The 23025-nt window shown below is 42.2% G+C and overlaps 1 protein-coding gene across 1 annotated transcript; it reads right to left on the reverse strand.

Moving 5' to 3' along the window:
• Positions 1 to 5544: 5544 nt before the first annotated feature.
• Positions 5545 to 21679, reverse strand: IGFBP3 (insulin like growth factor binding protein 3). The gene is made up of 4 exons (XM_039527045.1): positions 20682 to 21679; positions 16513 to 16739; positions 15055 to 15174; positions 5545 to 6283 (listed from the first exon to the last, which is right to left on the reverse strand). The coding sequence occupies exons 1-4, from the start codon at positions 21052 to 21054 to the stop codon at positions 6158 to 6160; spliced, it is 846 nt and encodes a 281-aa protein (XP_039382979.1). The 5' UTR covers positions 21055 to 21679; the 3' UTR covers positions 5545 to 6157.
• Positions 21680 to 23025: the final 1346 nt, after the last annotated feature.

Consider the following 23025-nt stretch of genomic DNA (forward strand, 5'->3'; position numbering starts at 1 on the left):
CATTGTATAGGGAAGCTCTGACGTTAGGGCCCTGAGCTCAGACACCCTCTTGGCTGAGGTTATCGCTACCAGGAACACCACCTTGTAAGAGAAGTAGACCAGGGAGCTTGTTGCCAGTGGTTCAAATGGTGGTCCCATGAGCCTAGAGAGGACCAGGTTGAGGTCCCCGATGGGGATAGGCTGACAGACGTGAGGGTACAGTCTGTCGAGTCCTTTTAAAAATCAGCTGACCATAGGGTTAGCAAACACCGAGTGGCCCCCTGCGCCCGGATGAAAGGCCGATATGGTGGCTAAGTGCACCCTTATTGAAGACAACGAAAGCCCTGCTGCTTCAGATGGAGGAGGTAGTCCAGAATGAGCGGCACTGAGGCTAATGTTGGGAACGAATGGCGCTGTGCCGACCAGATTGAAAATCTCTTCCACTTGGCAAGGTAGGTGGCTTTCGTAGAGGCCTCCTGCTGCCAAGGAGGATTCGCCTAACCTGAGCTGAACAGTAAAGTTCCATCAGGTTCAACCATGGAGCTTCCATGCTGTGAGGTGAAGTGACTCAAGATTTGGATGTTGAAGACGACCGTGATCTTGCATCAGAAGGTCTGGGAAGAGTGGAAGGGTGACCGAGGCTTCCACAGACATGTCTAGGAGAGATGTGTACTGGTGCTGACAGGCCCAGGCTGGTGCTATCAATACAACCTGAGCTCGTTCCCTCCGGATCTTGAGGAGTATCTTGTGAATGAGCGGTATGGACATAAAGGCATAAAGGAGCCCTGGCTTGGGTCGAGTCCAGTACTGCCCCTATAACCTCTATTTTCTGGACGAGGGACAGAGTCGATTTTGCTTCGTTTAGAAGGAGACTCAGGTTGTCAAAGTGGCTCTGATGTATCTGACCTGAGCTTCCATTTGGGTCCTGGAGCGGCCCTTGATCAGCCAGTCATTGAGGTACGGAAACACTTGTACCTGGTGCCTGTGCAGGAACGCGGCAATGACTGCCATGCACTTGGTGAAGACTCGAGGTGCTGCTGACAGGCCAAACGCAGGGACTGTGAATTGGTAGTGGGTATTGTTCACCACAAACATGAGATACTTTCTGTGGGACTGAGTGATTGCGATATGAAAATACGCGTCCTTCAAGTCGAGGGCGGCATATCAGTCTGTTGGATCCAGTGAGTAGATGACGGAGGCCAAAGAGACCATGTGGAGCTTGAGTTTCTTCATGAACTTGTTGAGTTATCACAGGTCCAAGATGGGCCTGAGGCTGCCTTTGGCTTTCGGTATTAGGAAATACCAGGAATAGAAGCCCTTGCCCTTCTGCTCCTGAGGAACCTCTTCCAATGCCCCTAGCGATAGGAGCGATTGCACCTCCTAGATAAGGAGTTGCTCCTGAGAGGGGTCCCTGAAGAGGGACAGAGAAGGGGTGGGGGAAGGGTGGGAGGACACAGAATTGGATGGAGTATCCCCTCTCTACTTTGTGGAGCACCCAGTAGTTCAAAGTAATACAGGACCTTGCATAGTAGAAAGGGGATGTTTGGGATGAAAAGGTAAGGTGAGGTGGATCCAGATCTCGCTCTGGTGCGCTATCCTTCAAAAGGTCGGTTTGGCCCCTGAAGAGCGCTTGGATTGTCCCGAGCTCTGGCCAGAGGGTTGACGCAGCCTTCTCCTGTCAGTCCGATTTCTCCTTCTGGAGCCATCTTGGCAGTTCTGACGACTGAACCGTTCCGGAGGCTGCGGACAGAAGTGTCTCTGCTGCGTTAAAGGTGTATAGAGACCCAGGGACCTGAGGGTGGCTCTGGAGTCTTTAAGGCAGTTTAGCCTTTTGTGAGTTTTCTCTGAGAAGAGAGTATCACCTTCAAAAGGCAGGTCCTGAATGGTTTGCTGTACCTCGTAGAGGAGGCCAGAAACCTGGAGCCATGAGCCCCTTCTCATTGACATTCCTGTGGCCATAACCCTGGTGGCCACATCTGCCCTGTCAAGTGCTGCCTGAAGGGATGCCTTTGAGATCAGTCTCCCTTCCTCAACCAATGCTGAAAACTCGGCACGGGAGTCCAAGGGGAGCAACTCCGTGAATTTAGCCATCGCCAAGCTGGTGTAGTAGAAGTACCTGCTGATGATGGCCTGCTGGTTGGATATGCAGAGCTGTAAGTCTCCAGTGGAGTAGACCTTTCTTCCATAAAGGTCAAGCCTTTTCACCTCCCAATTCTTTGGGGAGGGTCCCTGGAAGCCCTGATGCTCGTGTTGGTTGGCAGCATTGACCACGAGAGAGTCAGGTGTGGGATGCGTGTATAAATGCTCATAACCCCTGGACGGCACAAAGTAGCATCTTTCCTTGTGCTTAGCCATAGGGGGCAACAAACTGGGGTCTGCCACAGAGTTTTTGTGGTGTCAGAGATGGTCTTTATGAGGGGCAGGGCAATATGTGCAGGTCTGGAGGGGGCGAGGATTTCCACCATTGGATCTGCATCCTCCACTACCTCCTTTGCCTGAATGCCCAGGCCTTGGGCAACTCTCTGCAACAATTGCTGCAGAACCCTGTAGTCCTCCAAGGCTGGGGCTGTCGCTGTGCCTGCCAATGTCTCATCTGATGAGGATGAGGAAGAGACCCCCGTGAGGGGTGGCTGCTCCCTTCCTTCCTCATCCCAGGGGTCCCACTGCACCTGGGTTTCTTGGGCCGGTGCTGACCCAGATGGTGTCGCGCCCCTGAGTGTAGGGGCTGCATACACCAATGCAAGCACTGACGGTGCTGAAAGTGCCATCGGTGCTGATGTCATCCTTGATGTCGGAATCACCATCAGTGCAGGAATCGCTATTGGTTCTGAAGTCAGAGTCGACATCGCCACTGATGCCCCCGCCGGTGCTGGTGCTGCCAGGACCCCCAGATCCAGTGCCGGCTGCGCCAGAGGCATCGAGATGGTAGCACAGGGCAGTAATGGGCCTACCCCCGAACCCTGCTGCTGCCAGCGATGCTGGCGGGGATACAAACAAGGCTGAGGCTACCTCTGTTGCCCTGGAATGAGACCCTTGGCTGCAGCCTTGGCTTTGATGAAAAGCCTAGGGAGTCCAAAAGGGCCACTGCACCAGGGACTGCCATTGGGAAGACCAAGGTGTCGGGTAAGGGTGCTGATCCCGAGTTGATGTGGACCGTCTGCTCCCACTCCTCCAGGACAGACACTGACTCTGCAGTGTCTGAAAACAATAACCATGGGGGAGTGGTACTTTTAGGCACCAAGTTTTCACACTGAGGGCTCAGGGACCAGGGTGGCTGCTGGGTGTGCTCCGGTGCCGGGGAGTGGCGTGCCGAGGTCGGAGATCAGCCGGCCATCATAACGGGCTTTCCCCTTGAAGGAGCCTGGGGAACCACCATTGCCATCGACCTGTCCCATCTGGGAGGAGAGAACGGTGACGTGAGATGAAGCAGTTCTTAGGCCACTTCAAATGCCTCCAGTGTTGAAGGGAGGTGCAGCTCACGGATCAGTCTCAGTAAGCGAAGAGGGTCCAGACTTAACCGCCCTTCTACATGGGCAGAAGTTGGCGTGACCATCACTGGTGGAGCAGCACTACTGTGGCCTGACTCGGGTCTAACAACAGCAAACTCCTTAGGCCTTGCAGGGGGAGAGCGACCCCTCTCTGGCCTCGTCTTCTTTGTGGCACCGGTGATTGTGAACAATACCTGTGTGCGGCGAGCCGCAAGTGGAGCCGGGATGGTGCCGTGAGTCCTTATCCTTACCTGGCACTGGTACTCATGCTGATGGTGCCGGAGCACTCTGCACCAAGGAGGAAGTACTCAGCGCAGGATCTGCCGACCCAGGGTCGGACTGGGGGCAGAGTGCTGCCTCCATCAACAGGACCTGCAGGCGCTGCTCTCTCTCTTTTAAAATCCTGGGCCGAAAGGTCTTACAAATGGCACAATGATCCTTCCGATGGCCCTCTCCTAAACACTTTAGACACGAGGTGTGAGGATCGCTTCTGGGCATACACTTGCTGCAGGCTTCGCAGGTCTTGAAGCCCGACCCCGGCATGCCTCGGCGTAGGGAGGGTGTAGGAGGGGATTTCCCCCCACCCCAAAGGAAACTTATCTAATACTAACGAACAATGGAAAACTAATGGGAGAACAATGTAAGAAACTGCTAAGTGTGCTTGTTGAGATAAGAGCACAGGGAAGTTCCAGCTAACTGTCACTGGCCGTAAGAAGGAACTGAGCGGGGTGGTGGGTCGGCAGGCCGCTATATTGATGGCCATATAGGTGCGACTCCAGGGGGTGTCCAGGACGCCAACAGATGCTGCTAGGGGAAAAAATCTTCCAGCTACCATGCATGTGCATGCACACACACCTCATTGGAATTGACATGAACAAGCACTCGAAGAAGAATTGTCATTATTATTATTATTACTGAATATTGTTAAATATAGACTCCATTTCATGAATCTAGCCCTTAGTTTTATGTCTACAGTTACATGACCTAATGCTGCTGTATACAATTTCTTCCTCATGTGAGAGTATGAGGGTAAATTGATTATAGCTTTAAAAAAGTGTTATTTCAATGTTTTCCTGGTAAAACTTTTACAATTGCAGTATTTGCATCTGTTCACAAACCTGACTGAAACCCAAATATTCAGGACTGTACACATTTTGGAGTAACAATTATTTCACAAACCTGAGTTTGGATTAGGATTTGGGTTAGGATTTCAGTTTTACTGATGATGCAAGATCATTTTGTTAAGATTATAAACTTAGAAACTGCATGGGATGCAAGTAAGGCTGTTGAGATAGCTTAAGCCAAATACAAGGTTGGTGGCCGCAGTCACAAAAATTCCTGACTCGCTAAATATTCAATAGGACATTCAATTAATGTTGATTTTTTTTGTTACACCACTTACTTATATACAGTTTGTAATAAAATATTATTACTTTTCAAATCTTATCCCAAAAGGAAAAGATGATAAATTCCACAGGCCATATCCCACTACTGATTTTCATGTAGACCTTCCCATTAATTTTAATTGGAATCTGACTTCAATTGATGCCATATGCCGGATGTTTGAAAGAACCACAAATTAAGAACATAAAACCTCTCTTCAGATTGAAAATTTAAGTGAATTCATGACAGAGAGACATATTTTTCAGAACTGGATGGTTACTCTTCTGCTCTTAAAGGCAAGCAGAAAATTAATCTAGTGTTAACAGTTTTAAAAAAGGGGAAGAAGGGAAAAAATTGTGTTTGAATAGCTGAAACAAGTAGGAGAGAAGAGTTGTTTATGGTCAATTTCAATGCAACTATTAATTGCTTATCTAACATCTAAGTACTACAGTGAGGTATACACTAGAAAAACCAACAGAAAGGTTCATTAAAAAGTTATTTTGATGGTTTTAGCTACTTCAAACAGGGAAACTCAGCCTCTTTAGGAAACTTTATCTTCAGCCAGTAAATCTATTTTGGCTCATCCACATTAAGTAATGGTATATATGCCATTCTACTTACAATCCCCTTTGTTTTTTGACTTGCATGGATTCAGTAGCATACACCAAAATGAATGTGTAACATTTGGTATTCACATGTTACATTTAAATAACGTTTATTAAAAAACAATTATATTAAATACAGACTAACAGAATATTCATAATATACTTTACAGAAAAAAATAGCCATGTCTTTATTTTAGAAACACGTTTCTTTAAAAAGTTCTTTGAGATTTTATAAAACATTTTACCCGTGAAGATAAGTGTCCCGTCAGACCTGTATAGAAAAAGCTTAAACTTTAAATCCTTGGTTTTTTTTTTTAATATTTTTACAAGCTTACAATCTATAAATTCTTTAAAATAAAACACAGTATCTTTCGGGATCAAATTGGTCACAGGCCGTTATTTTAAAAAGTCAGTGGAGACTCCCTGAATCCATTCTGAAGTGCCTTTTTTTCTTTCTGGGGATAAATAGTGCAGATTTACTTGGGAATTCAGAGCTCCCTATGTTCTATAGAAAGCAGGAAGTGTGTCAGTGACAGGGTGCAGCTGCAGAGTCCATAGAGTCAATGAATCCCCCAATATCAGTAGGAGGCAGAACTCGTAACTCCAAGTCCAATGCAGTCCGTGCTTTTTCCCCAGCCCCTCCAAGGTCTCTGATGGGTTGAACTGCCACACACAGATTCCACAGGAGATGGCACCAGCCCCTCATTTGCTTTCCAAGTTGTAGCAGTGGACATCTCCTTTTCCTTTCCCATCATATCCAGGAAGTGGCTGTCCATATTTATCCACACACCAGCAATAGCCTCTCTTTCGGCCTTTGGATGGGCGGCACTGAAACAAAATGAATGTAAGATTCAGTTAGCACCATTTTTTTGGGTCCAGCAGAGGTTCCAGTTAATTCTAATATCTTTGATAGCTTCAGTAATATAACATGGCCAAATCAACACTGCTCGTGCTGTGAGTAAATGGAATTCTGATTACCAGCACAAACTATTATAATGATATTTTATTTCTACTGCTAGCCAACTATTAGGGATCTAATAATCCTACAATAAAACTATTCTTAGAAGCACAAAAAGGCAGCTTTATAAACCACTCCACATGATATTACACAGCACAGTTGTCCATTATTGAGCAAAACCAACTTCAGTGACACTACTTGCAACTGTAAAGGTTGTAGGATCAGGTCCTTTATTTGGGAAAAAACTCAACAGATTACTCTTATCATACTAAGGGAGCACGTTTGGCAGAGACTCCACTTGCAGAAATAACACATCAGCTTGCATCTGTTTGACAAAGGCATTTCAGTACTGTAGTTGACATTTATTAGCAGATATATAATACCCCGCAACAGAGTTATCACTTCAACAACTGCTAGGTATATTAGAGCTTTACATATATAATTTCCTATAAATAAGGTTGCCTGCGTATTAATCTATAACCTAAACAATTTCTAGAGAAAGCACTTGCCTCGCAGAACTAGTTATCTATACAAGCCAACCTGAAATTGTAATACATAGTGTGTGTGTGTGTATGCTTTCGCTATAAATTATTTATATATCTATATAAAAGATGAAACGTTCCCTAGAAATAATAATTTAGTACAGGAAAGATGGAAAACCAAGCACACTAAAGAGATTCTTCTAAAGACCCCAAGAGTTACAAAGAGAATTGAAGGCAGCATACATAGTTCTTGATCACATATTGCATATTACGTTCCTCAGCTAGATCCAGTCCAGCTGAAAGGTACCTCTGTAACTGTGAAGGTTTTCTTCTATTACAAGGGGAAGCACCTCTCTCTAATAGTCGTGCAATGTCATATTAAGCAGTCTACAGTCAACTCCTTCCCAGGATGGAGTCACAATCTATGTCAACTGGACTTGTGGGATTTTATGGTTGTAGACTCACTGAATGACCTATTGCAGAGACAAGTTCATCAGAACTACAATGACCACCATTTAGTTGGTGAAGACTTTTAAAGAGTCTGTGGCACAAATTTACCAGGCTCTTGCTAGATGACAACTACAACAGATATGTTACCTAGGGACAAGAACAGAGAAGCCACGTAGCCTGAAGACCTTGCCCGCCCTCTGCCACCAAAAATAAAAATACACAAAAAAAAGAAGCCTACCTCCACCTTCTTTGGAGGGAACAAGAGAACTCATTCTCCATAGCAGGTAGATGGCCTGTGTACATTTCCAGCTCACGTATTTTATTAATTGAGGATGAAATTTATCCATATTGAAAGAGTCTATAGAAGACCTATGCAGGCACCAATTAAGTCCTCAAAAGAAGATTTAAGTAGGATTTAAATGGTGCATAGGCCTCTGCATAGGAATCCATTTCACCCTTATAACATAGCTGATTGGTCCATGAGCCAGGAGCCACTAATTTTCCCATCCAAGGCCGCACAGTGCAGCACATACAGTCCCTGCTAGTTGAAGACTGTGGAAAGTGGTGAACTCATTTGCTCCTTTATCCCTTCCCCTAGCCAGCTCCACAACTCCCCACCATGGACTTTTGGGGGAAGAGATCTCTTTGGGGTTTCCATCATTGGAAAATTTCCTTTGGATTCCATCATCCTGCCATGAAGCGAAGGTCACCCACAGCTTTTCAGGGCTTGCATGGTTCAGAAAGCTAGATATTGTGCTGAACAGTCTCCTCTCCCTGAGGAATGTTTGCTTTTACCATGTTTATTATGGTACATGAACTAAGAGCACTCACTCTAACTGAAAATAAGCAGTCGTTTAGATTCACTGATTCCAAAGGCCAGAAGATGATTATCTAAGTCTATATTCTTGTTATATCTTTGGGCAGGAAGACCAAATATCATGTCACGTGCTGAAATAACACAAAGCTTTCTCTTCTTCAGAACCTTTCTTTTGCAGCCGTCCTGTGTGCAACAATCCTAGTCACTTAAATGGCAATGTCTGCAAGATCAGGTCCAAACTAAACAAATGCTTGTTTTCTGAGAGAGAAAAGCATCACTGGCCAATTGAAAAAAGAGCTGCATTAGTAATTTGCCTAAATATCTGATTATCTTTATTTGAAATACAAGTCAGCCATTCAGTCAGTTGTCCTTAAACATAAATCCAACATGGATTTTATCCTTTTACATTATTTAACAAGCCCATTAATGGGAATTTTTCCATTAACTTTAATGGGCACTAGATCAGGACCTAACTGAAGTGGTAATGTTTTATCTTTAAAACTCTTTGGCATCAAAATAATTTAATCCACAGTCCACATCTCTTTTATTATAACAAGTTCATAGATCAGGAAACTAAGGCAGAAATTCTTAAGTGATTTTCCAAAGGGCACACAATGAGTGTCTGAGTAAGGATTTCCTAACTCCCAGCCACTAGACTGTACCTCTGCTAATAACTGTAACATATCCTCCTTGCTTTTAGAGGTACTGTATGAAGTGTGTTGCACAAATCTCAATGGTTCAAAGGAACTGACTTTGATTACTGTCAAAGACATACATATGTAAACCAAATTATCAGTTTAAAAAGTTGGTCTCATTTTTAATGCCATTTTATTTTCTACAATCTCATCACTGAATTTCAGAATTAAATACAGCTAGAAGCCACCTTTCATTTCTTCTAATTAGCTTGTTTTGGGCAAAACTCTCAGATCTGCTGTGTGCCTTAGAGATAAGCAGCAAAAATAATGGTTTGTCTCCAAAGCAACACAAAAATGTTTTTCAGATCTCTCAAGTTCAAAACAAGGATTTGCACTGACTGCACAGCACTGGGGCAAGGGACAAACATATCTCTCATAATAGTTTTATCTGGCCCCAAAGGGATGTTTTTATTCTAAAATCCCATATTTTGCATTCTCTTGCCCTGACATCAACTGAAATGATAGACAGTGTGTATCAAAAAGACATCTCTTATTCTGTGTTTTGTATACTAGTGAGGCCAGATTCTTGGGCTCAGCTCCAGCTGCTTTGTGCTGCCTCAGAAGTGCAAAACAGCTGGAATGATGCCCTAAATGGGGCAGCTGAGGATTTCCTCTGACAGAGGGGCCAGATGCCAGCCCTATTGCCCCCTGCTCCGTCCCCTCCACAGAGGAGTGCAGAAGGGACATGGCAAAGCATAAGGGCCACCACTTAATTCCTGGTCAGTACAGTCGTCCCTATGGGACTGCAATTGGCATAACTTGGAGTAACCTTTAGAAAGCTCTAATTTACAGCAAAGGTTATTTTGGCCTCTGGCTGGCCCAGGATTGGGGGAGCTTTGTCTTAAATGGAGCTATGCCAATTCACATCTCCTGAAAAGCTAGCCATTTATGTGGATTTGGGATAATTCTTAGAGAATCTTAATTTTATCAAAAATTGTTTGCTTGCTTGAGACAGATATACCCTCGCATCATGAAACTATACCCATATACCACAGTACTATCGTACAACCTTACATAAATGACTTAGGCATGAGTAAGTAGGGATCAATGTCTAATAGATTTGGTGTGGTATATAATAAACAAAGGGGTCCTATTATGCTCTGGAGGAGTCCCTCCAAATTCCTCTTTATCACTTCCTCTCTTTTACACGATTTACTTAAGGATTGAACACAGATTTCTTTAGAGCCCATCAGTGTCACTCCTCACTTCCAGGGGGCATGATGACAGTGACTCTGTATCATGTTTCCAGGTTCTGAGGATCTAGGAGCAAAAATTAAATTAGGGACTCAAACTCTGATCCCTCTACTCTAGAACAACCACAAAGCCAGTCTTCCAGTTTTACCTTTAAACCGATGTTTACCAAGAAGCATCGGGCAAGAAAAGTAAAGTAAATAACAAATATTCATTTAAATGGACAATGAGTGGAGGGCAGAATTCCTTTCAGAACTGTTCATGTAGCTTCCAGTACCACTGACTCTCCTATTTGATTTCATGTTGTACATCACATGGCTTGGCAAGATGATAAGTTCATATTGGCCACCACATTTATTTGATAATTTCCCCGTGCTCCTGATTTAAAAATAATTAAATATAAAAAAATACTTTCAATTGTTTTACATGATGTATCTGGATAGATAAAATTCCTTTACAGCAAACCTCTCACTCATTAAAACTACCCCCGAGGGTGTCTGGAAAATCAATTACTAGATAACCACAAATCAAATCATGAAGAACAACTGCATTCAACATGTTCCCGAAGAGCCAGTCAGTGAGGAAAAGAGGTGGTTCACGTGAACATGAAGAGGAAAGCTTTCTTATGTAAGACTTTATATGGCTCTTCTAGATGATCATGATACTTCACTAGATTTATCCCAAACCTATCACTTATCTGTAGACAAATGCTGGTCCTTCATAACTAGGGCCCAAATTCATGGTCCATTTTAATAAATTTCATGGTCATAGCATTTTAAAAATCTTGAATTTCACTGTTTCAGATATTTAAATCTTAAATTTCACAGAGTTGTAACAGAGCATGAATATTTATTGAAAAATGGCAAAATATAAATATGTAAATCCCTTAAGTCAGCGTTTCTCAAACTGGGGTTCCTGACCCAAAAGGGAGTGGTAAAGCTGTTGGGAGGGGGGGTTCACAGTATTGCCACCTTTACTTCTGCTCTGCCTTCAGAACTGGATAGCTGGAGCACAGCGGCTGCTGGACAGGTGCCAAGCTCTGAAGGCAGCACCGCCACTAGGAGCAGTGCAGCCTTCAGAACTGGATTCCTGGCCAGCAGCCGCGGCTCTCTGGCCACTCAGCTCTGAAGGCAGTGCCACCACCAGCAACAGCGCAGAAGTAAGGGTGGCAATACTGCAACTCCTTTACAATAGGCTTGAGACCCCCTTTTGCGTTGGAGAAATGCTGTGTACTTGTATATACTTTTACCCTATGGTATAAAAGAGTATAGTATAGGGCAAAAGAACACAAAAGACCGGATTTCATGGGGGATTGGTAGGGCCCTATTTATAACCATATTGTTTCTTTGTGTCAGTTCTGCACTGCACTGCATAGCCTGGCACTATGCTGAAATACATTGTACTACTGGACTGTATCTATATCTATCTACAAACATACAATTTGCACTCACAAAGTGCCTTTATTGTCTTAAGATCTCAGAGCATTTATTAACATTTTATTTGATTCTCACGGCACCTTATGAGGGGGGTACTAATATGACATTAAGCTGACGCCAAAAGGCCCTAATCATGCAATTTGCTCTGTATGAGCAAATGCTTATGTCCATGAATTCAATGGGGATCCATTTAGGCATGAGTGTGTTTGCCTGTGTGGAGCAGCTTGCAGGATCAAGGTCCGTATCAGTGGCAGAGCCAAAGAGAAACACTGGAGGAGTTTTGATTCCAACTCACTGTTCTAACCATTATACCACAAAGCTTCCGATATGACAGCTAAACTGCCTTGGTAAAGAATGAACTACTTTCACAAAATATGCAAACAACTTGCTAACCTTCTCGGGGCAGCATTCTTTGGAGGTGGTGTGCCACCATAGTGCACTGAGCTGCATATTCAGCTACTTTAGAGGTACCAGAAGAAAGCCAATATTTCCATCATTAAAAATGCCTGCCTTATAGGACAGTGAAAATATTATTATTTAGGGATGATTTACTATTTCCTAGTATAACACACTGAATTCTTCTGTCATAATGTGGATACTAATGAGTTACAAATGCTAAATGATGTTAATAGTAGCAATGCAGGAAATTCATACGATAACCTAGTTTTATGTTATTCAGATTAGATACGTTCTCTCAGTTCCTAAAGTATCAGACCTAAATTTACGATGCTGCAAAAAGCAGGGCAATCACTACATTTTCCATAGGGCAGCAAGTGCAATCTATTATATATGTATTTATTTCTCACACCTATTGTGGTATTTAATTTTCTAAAGATATTGTAAACATATTACTTTGCATTTTTGCGAGCTGCAGACTGTACCCTTGCACCTACCCTAAGGTTAAGGCCTGCATTACAATTTGATAGCAGTACTAAGTGTTGGCACTAGCTCAGCCCTAGCTTGTGTTGATTCCGCCTGTGCTCATTGAGGGCTTGATTCTGCAAGATGCTGAGCTTCCCTCAATTCCTATTGAAGCCAGTGGGACATACAGGCATGTGGCATGGCATCTGGCAGGACTGGGCACATCTGTAACTACCCCTCAATCCTTTGCCATAGATGCCACTGTGATAGGCCACTAAATGTAGTGCAGGAACTCTCTCTGAAATTCAGCAGATGCAGTTTTAAAGCTTCTGGTGGAACATGCACTACACAATTCAGAGTGCAGAAGCAGCTCCCCTTACATGGCATCTTCATCTTACTCTATTAAATGAATAGCTTTGAATGATGACTAGAATTGACATCTAGGTACACTTATTTTAATATAATTTTGTGGAGTGGGGAAGTGCCCATTGCCATTGCTCAAAAATGCACCTCAACATTTTGGTGCCTGTGGATCTTGTTATTTATTATTTATTTATGGTAGTACCCAGGAAAGCACCTAGCACAGAGTAACACAAAGAAAGAAAGTCCATTCCATAAAGAGCTCACAATTTGAGCTGCAAGTTGACAAAAGTACTGCAGACAAGTTCTGCAAGTGGACAAAGTAGAGCATATTCTTTGGTCTTCTTTAATAGCTAAAGTAGCACAAGGACTATAATATGTAACAAAAAGCATATCTCTTGGAACTCTGTTAAAATATCTACTGCTTTAAATAAACTAAACACTTCTATGTCATAGGAACAAGCACACAATCTTGGTTCCCACTCCGAGGGTCAGTGTTGTCCTTAGTCCACTGAATAACTTTCACTGAAATCAATGGCATTTTGGAATGAATACAGATTGAGGGCTGCCACCTGCATATGGCCCTACGTTAATTTACATCAAATTAAAATATCACGGAACAAGAATTCACACCAGCTTAAATGAGACCTCCAACCCAAAAAAAGAAACTTGTCCTGCTTGAGAACATCACCAGCTGCTCAGGAAAAGCTAGAGTGAATAGATGAGCTATGCAGCATGCCCTAAAGGTCAACAAACATAGGCACTGTCAGACCAGTGGAAGAAGTGTATTCTAGAGCCAGGAGCCCCCACTGTGAGTGCCCATCATCAAATCTGCAGAGGTTGCTGATCTCAGTTGTTGAGATGCTACTAAGAGGAAGGGCTGTCTCTAAGGGTACACCTGTGCTGAAAAAAGGTGTGTTCTTAACTCATGTTAGCTAACCCGGGTTAAAACAACAGTGATGCCTCGGCAACTTGGCTTTTAACTCAGGTTAGAAGCTTGAGTTAAAGCCTATGAGGCAGCCTGGGGTTGAACTTGAGCTGCTAACCCAAATTAAAAGCCGAGTTGCTGTGCCTTCACTGCTATTTGAACTCAAGTTAGCTAATGCAGATTAGCTAACCAAGTTAAGAACACACTTTTTCTTTTTTTTTTTTTTTTTGCAGAATAGACATACTTGAGGAAATCCATGATCCAAGCAACAGAGAGCAGCAGGACTTAAAGTGAAGTCCATGGATGAGTGGTAGCAAAGTTGGGACGGCTGCTCACTTCACTTTCATTTCCAACTGATAAAAAACAGTAGAAGACAGCTAAAAATACATGGAATGCTTTCATAATATTATTTTCTAGCATAAGCACTGCTGTGGTTACCACAGGGATGTGAAGGAAGAAATGGGTATGAGTAATTACGAAAGGGAGGGGGAAGGAAGGTGCACCACAATACAAATTCTCTTTAAAGACGTGATCCAGCCTAAGAAAAAGCTTGAGAACCTCTGATATAAAGCTCTGTAAATTTAAAACTACACCTTAAATTGCACCAAGAAACTAATTCAGAGCCATTGCAATCTACTAAACATTGGAATTATGGGTTCTGACATGAAAAAACACTAAGCAAGGGCCCTGATATTTATTCTCCACCAGCCAAAGTTTCTTGAGAGCCCTTCATGGGCAGCCTTAAGTAGAGCATGTTGCAATAATTCAATATGGAGATAACAAGACATGAATAGCTGTGGTGGTGTCTGCATTTGTCAAGAAAGGTCACGATCTCGTAACCAAATGCAAATGGAAAACCAAAGTGGTTGAGAGACCATCATTACTGAAGAGTAAATACTGAGTGTATCACTTTCACTATAACACGACATAGATTTTGGAAGTGATCTCTGCAGTGTATAAAGGACAGATATGTAGCTTTCTCAAGTTGCTTTTTGTAATGTGACCTAATCCAGTTCTTCTAGGAACTCTTAAGCAGCTATTTACAATTCAAAGCATTGATCTATTAAAGTCATATGGTGACTCCAACAGCTAACACAGTGGGTTATTACAGAGGTAATGCTTTTTTTAAACTGATGGGCACTGATATCCAGGGCTCTGGCCAACCCATGTGTGATTGGGTATGAAGTTTCTCAGATTAATCTGTTGTCAGGAACGACAGCAAATAAAAACACTGTCCACACCTGACATGGCTTGGTGCTATGCCACCAGGTCCTAAATCTGGGATAAAGTAGTGTTTCACTGAAGTGCTATGTAATGCACATGAACATTACTAGTAATGTTAAATTTGACTTCGTATTAACAGATAACAATGTGGAAAAGCTGAAATACACTTACTGAAATGATCAAGAAATATTACTCACTTGCTTTTTCTTGTAAAATCCCTTCTTGTCACAATTTGGAATATGGAATCCTCTTGGACTCAAGACATTCTGGATCTTTAGGTGATTTAATGTATCTTCCATTTCTCTACGGCAGGGACCCTGTCAATGATCGCGTTTTAGAAAGCACAAATGAAATCCTCTTACTCAAACCCTGTCTCCTATATTCTTAAAAATAGTAAATCTGTAGACGTTAAAAAGCACTAAGCAGCAAAAAACTCTGCAAAAATAGGGTGATGAATCTGACCAGAGATGAATAGAAAGAGCCACACTTCATTTTTTAGCATGCTAGCTTGAATCCTGCAAGCACAAGTCTGAATACTGACAAGCTTGCTCCCAGCTGCTGTGTAGCCATACCCTAGAAGCCCTAGTTCTGGACCAGTGGCCCATAATCTATCATCAGCCCTCACAGCTACCTAAAATGATAATTCCGCTATACACAGATTTATTTTTTTGAAAGAAGGACATTCTGAACCCCTCAGACACTGATGTGCTTTAACTGGAATGTCTGACTTCTCTGACTTCAGTAATACATTGAACATGCAGGAAAATCAACCTTGCTAATTTATCTTAGATGCCATATACTCTCTACATGGAACTCACTACTTTGTATAGGTTTTGAAGCCTTCTTTTTGCAGAAGAAAGATACATCTGGATCACCCGTGAACATATTGTTGAAGTGCCAAAGTATACCCAAGCAACATTTTGTATGCCTGTTGGCACTGGTATGAAGATAACCAGATTGTCTGCCAAGAGCAGTACATGAATCACAGTTTTACCTGCTCACATTCCCTATACCTAGGCTGCCCTGCAAATCTTCCCATATACTGTAAATAAGGAATAAGAAACAGTGGCAGCTCTTATCCCTATGGTCATTACCTGCTGACGTTTACAGTGTGACAGAACAATCGCTACAAATCTAGATACAGATTTGTGTGCACTAGGCACATTTGATAATCAGTCAAAAACTGGTACTCAGTCCCATGCTAGAGCACTTTCCATACTTTGTTTCCTGGAGCACAGACTCAGACCTTTGGATTGAATGTAAGGCCTTTTTCTTTTTTGCATTACCCTTTCTTTCTTGCCAATGGGTAATCAAATCTAATCAAGCTGTTATTAGTCCTAGTCTGAATCTGTTCACACCCACGTGTGATAACTACAGGTGAGATTAAGCTTTTTACTGTCCAATGTTTATTATTGATAATCAGATTAAAAACAAACACTAGGCCTCTGTGTTTTCCAAATGTAATCTGTCTGGCCCTCTGACCCTCTGTATTTGCATCTCCAATAGTTTTACTGGTCACACAGTCAAAACTCCTTAAATGGCTACAACAATTACCACCATCTGGTTTTCTATTTATCTTGTCAAATACAGCATGCCAAAAAAAAAAAAAAAAGCATGAGAATGTATTCATTTTTTCTACTTATAAAAATACTTACATATTCAGTCTCTTGTTTGGATTCAGAAGAGAAATTCAGTGTATCTGTACTTTGTGAATCATATTCCACTTTGTACCGCTGTGTATTTTTGGCTTGTTCTTTCCTGATGATATCTATTTTGGTGTGATGTGGATGTGATTTGGAATCTGACACCCTGTGAGAGTTAGGGATGGCCTGATTCTCTATGCTACTGGCATTCTGGTCTTCTTCTGAATCACTGGAATTTCCTTCAAATAAAATAAATTCAACAAAGAAACAAAGTTAATTATTCAGTTAAGCCTAGGAGCACAATCGCTTATTTTTTTAAAAATCTATTTTTTCTTTTCTTTTTTATTAAGAAATACAGAAAGCCTTAAATGGCATAGTGTTCTCTGAGCAGCAATGTCTGTATTTCCTGAACAGAAAGAATTCTAATGTTCTCAGGATTGAAATATCTCATAAACTCCTAGTAATTCTTTTAAACTCTGCCATTCCACTGTCACGGTTGGTTGCTACTAATTATAAATCTTGCTTTTCTACTTAATTGTATGAAAAATTTCATTTATACTTGTTACATCAATTTGATTTTTTTAAACCATGGCTATTTAAGCTGAATATACAGCCAACTGCTTCCCTTGATTTGAAGTGTTTTTTCTCTCCAGAAGGGGGCAGATTTGCACTGGGACTTGATCATTTCCAGAGTTTGGATCTGAATCAGAAATCTGTTATCAACTTTACCAATAAAAAACATGCAAAAAATTTCAAATAATTTATTTCTGCCCTAGAACTAATTTTATTATCACTTAGTAACAATAATGAATTCCTGTAATGTCTTATGATGGTTAGTATTCTGTAAGGTAGTGTCTCTCCTTTATATCTTCTCCAGGAAGGGAATTAACAAAGAGATATTACTAAATAGAAGTAATACTACCATGTTTATTTTTAATGGGCCTTAATACAGTTATTTCTTAATTTTCTCCCACATACTGCAAAAATTTGGTAAATTAAATTTTACTTAGTTGATAGAGAATTTTCCAATTTGATTCTATTTTTATATGAAACACATTTCAGATTATGAACACAACACTGCCATCCACTCTTTCATAGTATCAAAAAACAAACATCCTGCTTATTTTTGACTCAGAAGAGTTTAAAAATATTTTCTTCTCTATCTACTTTCCATAGAACTAAAAGAAAATAAAGTACCCCAGAATACTGTGCAGGCACAATGTTTCCATATACTTAAGATTATGTGACTATACTATACTATACTATACTATACTATACTATACAGGCTCTTTCAGTGTAAATGCAGATGGCTGCATTTCCTCTAAGATATTTTTAAAGTTTATATCTCTTTATCAGTTAAGTCAGACTGCTTGCTGCATTTCAGCCCTTTGGCTGCAGGCCATCTGAACTTTTTTTAAAAAAGGAAAGGAAATCACATTGGAAATGTAAAATGATAACTTATGTTCAGGGCACAGATTACTTTTAATACCGTTGCTTCAATGCTATACTAAAGTTAAAGCATAAAAATCTATATTAAAATAGTGCTAAAAGGCTCACTAAAAAGCACCAAAGCCAAGAAATTCAGCATTAAGACTGAAAGCCTTCCTAACATATCCCACTGAGTCCAACAATTTTAGCACATAAGGCACTAAGGCCCCTGCAATACATAGGCACAGGGAGGAGGAGGAGGGATCAGAGTTAACATCTTGTGCCAGTGGTTTTGGTGCAGCCACTGCTGGCAGTAGACATAATTGACCAGGAAAATCCAACTCCCAGCGCAAATGGATTAAGGAAGTTTAAGTCTTAACTCTGAATTTCCTGGCTTTTGTGGGTTTAACTCAGACTCTCAGCGGTATTTGAACATATTTTTTGTGGTTTAATTTCTTTTTTTTTTAAGTAGTATTTTTTTTCTCATTCTCAATGATGTTTGGAAGCGTTAATACAATAGAACATAATAATCTAGATCTCCTAAATCTAAATTATTTGCCCAATAGCATTTTGCAGCCATTCCAATTTATTAACCATGTACATATAGATTTAGAAAGTATTTTAACAAGCATTATATAACCAACAGATTACAATGGCCACTTCATAATTTATATAATTAATCATGGCAATCTGTTCTTAAGCAGTTCTCAAATCAGATTTAAGAGCTATGACTACAATTTTTAATAATGTCAAGACATACCCTATTGCATCAGTTTATTCTATAGAGCTGTTGTCATGTTAATTACATACCCATTCCTATCACATTCAAAACCATCATGAAAAAAGCACAGGGAGAGTTGTTGTTTTCTTTTACTAATAATATTATAATAGTCCCTTAAAATGTGAGCTGTATTAATGACAGAAAGATCTAACATGCACTAGAAGTTAGTGGCCTTCTAAAACTGGCATTAAAATAACATTTTAAAATATAAATCTATATAAAACTTTTTTTTAGCATTTGCTGTAACTTAACAAGGACAAAAAACAATTGTACATGGTATTCTACCTATCTGTATATGTGGGAACAGATCTGATCCTATTCTGAGAGTTTGCTGTATGCTAGAATCTGTACTGGAAACTTGGATTTAGGATTGAAACTCTAGTAGTCCCTTAAAGAGGCAGGCACTATGCATGGCATCGGTTCAGCAGATTTCTTCCCTCTTGAAAACTAAGCACTCAACTTGTATTCCCAGGAAGGGGCCTACCTTTCACTTTATACACAGGGGTAAAGTTCCCATTGACTTTAACAGGATTTATGTCTGAATAAGGAGTGCAAGAATAGGGCTTTAGTATTTTAACTATTTAGGGCTGAAGTTAGTAAGAGATCCAGAACAGAAGTGAGAGTCCAGAGCCATCTACCCCTTTCCTTCCTCATTACCGTATATATACAGTTACAAAATAATAATGATAACTGATAATTAGCGTTGCCAATTTCCACCCTTTGGATGGATACCCCACTAATCCAGGATTCCTTTTAAGGTAGAGTTAACAGCATCAAGCTCTTATATGAAGGATGTTGCCATGTCTTTCAATGAGGTTTAAAACTTCACTCAGTATGTTCTGAACTCTCCCTCTTTCAAATTGTTACTGCTCGTGAGCAGCACAAAAATAAGGCATTTTGTGCTCCTGCAGCACTGGCGGCCACTTCCTCTCACACAGCTAAGGAGGCCAGCCAAAGAGTGCCTGCAACCCAGAAGAAAAACTCCACGCTGCTTTAAAAACAACAGTGCCAAACCTTTTAACATGCTTTCTTATAAAGTAGATGTTACATCCTCGATATTGGTTAGTAAACTCTCTAATGAAATTTGTGCAAATATTAATTGTGCTTTCCTTTCCTGAATCCCAACTTTCCCTGTTTCTGAACATTGCAAAATGTGCATGCTTACAGAAGTTGTTCCAACCTTCCCTCCCTCTTAAAGAAACACACTCTAAATGGTTTTACTTACAAGAGAGCACTGGAAAGGTTACTTTTTACCTATCGTTTATTTGCAAAAGTGTACCCATAGTATTCACCCCTTTTAAAACTACCAGCCTCTGATACTTTGTTTTAAATAGTCAATAACTTTCCAGCCTGGGAAAATATTTGTCCCATTTTCTATGTACTCCTTTATTCTATGAATTTTACAAGTAATTCACCCATTTTTAATATCTCAGCCTGGCAGACCTGCCTCCTCAGTCACCTAGTTCAAAGGGGGAAAGACTCCCTCATATATTTTTAAAAGCATCCTCACCTCTGTTGCAAGGAAGGATTTTGCAACAGCGGAGATTAAAGAACCTTTCTTGTCCTATCCCTCATCCAAATGATCCTAAACTTGACACACAGCCCTAGATCTGACCACGAGATCAGAAAACACGACCATTTATTTTGAAGAGCAGGAATTACCACGTCAGTCTTAACAGTGCACTAAGACTGGAGTTTTGTTTAAGAATCCATCCGCTAGGAGTTGGCTGCAATACTTGGGTGGCGCTTAACAGAAACATTTTTGCAGTAAGAGAGTGGTTTTCTTTCTTTTTTCTTTTTTTTGTTTTGGTGTGTGCAAACTAAACTTTTTTTTTTTTTTTGCATAAAGGCAATTGATAGATTGATTTGCATCAAACTTTTTTGGAGGGGCTTTTTTTTTGTGGCATTAAACAACACACACACACACAAACACACACACACAGAGTGAACGGCTGGAGCCTGCTCTCCTTACCTGGAACATGTGGTCCTTGCAGCAGGAAGGTCCGCAGCTTGCTGCCCGTGGTCACGTTGGTGCAAAGCCCCCTGCCCTCCAGCAGCGCCTGCAGGGGTCTGAGCTCCCCTCGGCGCGGCTGGCAGCTGAGGCCGGCCCCGCAGCGCTCGCTGTACACCCCGCACGGGCGCCCCTCCTGCAGGGCGCAGGTCAAGCAGCAGCCGCAGCCCGGCTCCCGCACCAGCTCGGAGCACTCGGGCGCCAGCGGCTTGCACTGCTCCAGCGCCCGCGCGTCGCAGGGCTCGCACCGCACCACCGGCCCCACCGCCACCGCCCGCCGGCTCAGCAGCGCCAGCGCGGCCACTGCCCACAGCGCGCAGAGCCGCGCCACCATAGCAACAAGCGCAGGGGGGGGGGGGCTGCAGAGGGGACGAGGAGCAGGAGAGGGACAGAGCCGCAGCCACACGCGCACCTCGCCCGGGGCAGAGCCGCCCCCGCCACACGAGGGGGGACTCACAGGCGCTCGCCCCCCAACACAGGCGAGGGGAGCCCAGCACAGAGCCCTGCCACGGAGGTTCAGAGCAGAAGGCTCAAGCCCCAGCCGCTCGCCCCGCTAACAGAGCTCAGGAGGCTAAAGCTACAGTCACCCCCTGTCTGCAGCCGGGACCCGCCACCCCCTCACAGCCCCCCCTGCAGTAGGAAGAGCAGCTAGCGCCCAAGACGGCTTGGTGCTTCCTTCCCCTCGAATAGATCCCAGGTCACTTGGCTTTCACACTGATTTCTTGCCGCAGACACAAATTTGAAAATAAAATAAATAAAAAAAAAAATCAACAACAAAAAAATACCCAAACCGAGCAAACTGGTCTGGCTGGGAGGAAACGTGGTCCCAAAATGATCACGGAAAGAGAAGAGAGCAGAGGAGAAATGAAGGAGAAAAAAATAAATTAAGAGAGCAAAGTTCCCTTCCTTTTATTCTCTTTGTTGCCTGGTATTGGCTTCTACTCTCTGTAACTCTGGGCTCCCATCTGTTCCCTCATTCAGCTGAACTTCTTGCCTATATACAACTCCTGCCTAGGACACGCCCCGGACTATGAATAATGAACAACTCTGGCACTGCAGGAGAAGGGGAGTGACTATCGAAATCCAGATTTCGGTTCAGAAAGTACTGTAAGGCGCGGGGGGTGGGGTGGGGTGGGGGGCATGGTTGTGAGCTGAGTTTAAGTGCCCTTCTGAGGAGATGCGTTGGGACTGACTTTGGGCAGAGAGAGAGGCTACATCGTATGCGTTGTGTTTCAAAGAAAAGTGTTCTCCTTCCTCCACTCCCCTTGGCACTGTGAGAGGAGACACGAGCAAAGCTAAACGAGAGTGCCCTTTTTGGATTCCTGTCTACAATCCTGTCCACATTGGAGCTGATTGATAGCCCAAGACAACCTGGGAGGCGTGCCTGTTAACACACACAGTCAGGTTTAGGACATACCTTGGACTAGCTTCCATCTCACATTAACAGTTGCAACTTCTTGGGAAAATTGGAATATATATTTCTCTCTCTCTCTCTCTCTCTCTCTCTCTCTCTCTCTCTGGCACTGGAAGACGGTACTTTCGGTGAAGCTGATGTATGAATGTTCCTCCTAAGTATCTTTTTAAAAGTGCTCTCTGAACTCTTAAGACTTTACCTCCTTGCCAAGACAAAACAGTTTACATAACTACTTCCTTTTCCAATTCTGAAATGCAAAACTGGATTTTGCACAGTGAATTTAAACTGTCTTTTATCAGTGCAATTGCAACTTCTGTTCTTGTTTTTTTTTTAAATGTCCCACTGTGTTTGGTTATAACCTTAATCAAGAAAACGTTTAAAGTAGCATAGGCGATGTTTCTGTATATTGTATCTAAATATGTTACATACTACAGATACTTAGACCCTAATTTGTTTATGTACATATGTATGGCCTTTCACTCGTAAACATTTTTCCTCGCGAGTGAAAATTAATAGCGCTTCCAAAATACTGTCTAGCAAAACTGTTTCCTGTCATGGAAACGAAACGAAAGAATACGAATCTGTTTCCAAACCATTTCTTGGCACTGAGATTCCCCTCTCAGTGATTCTTGTCGATCTGTTTGTCTAAATCCAGACGAAAGAGAAAAGGGTTTACTTTATTACCCAATAGATTGCCACCCTACATAGATTGTGCATTCAGAACACTGCGCATTTAAAATAAAATGCTTTCAGCATTAAGGTCAACTTTTTAGTTACTCTTCCCTGTTCTTTATTCGGCACCCATACTTTTCTGCTACAGTCCTAGGTGGCCCTTTTAACAACTTTAAACTAGGTCTGATTTTCTATCCTAAAGAATATGCGTAAGAGATC

This window comes from Mauremys reevesii, linkage group 2 (genome assembly GCF_016161935.1).
Source record: "Mauremys reevesii isolate NIE-2019 linkage group 2, ASM1616193v1, whole genome shotgun sequence".
NCBI classification, from domain to species: domain Eukaryota; kingdom Metazoa; phylum Chordata; order Testudines; family Geoemydidae; genus Mauremys; species Mauremys reevesii.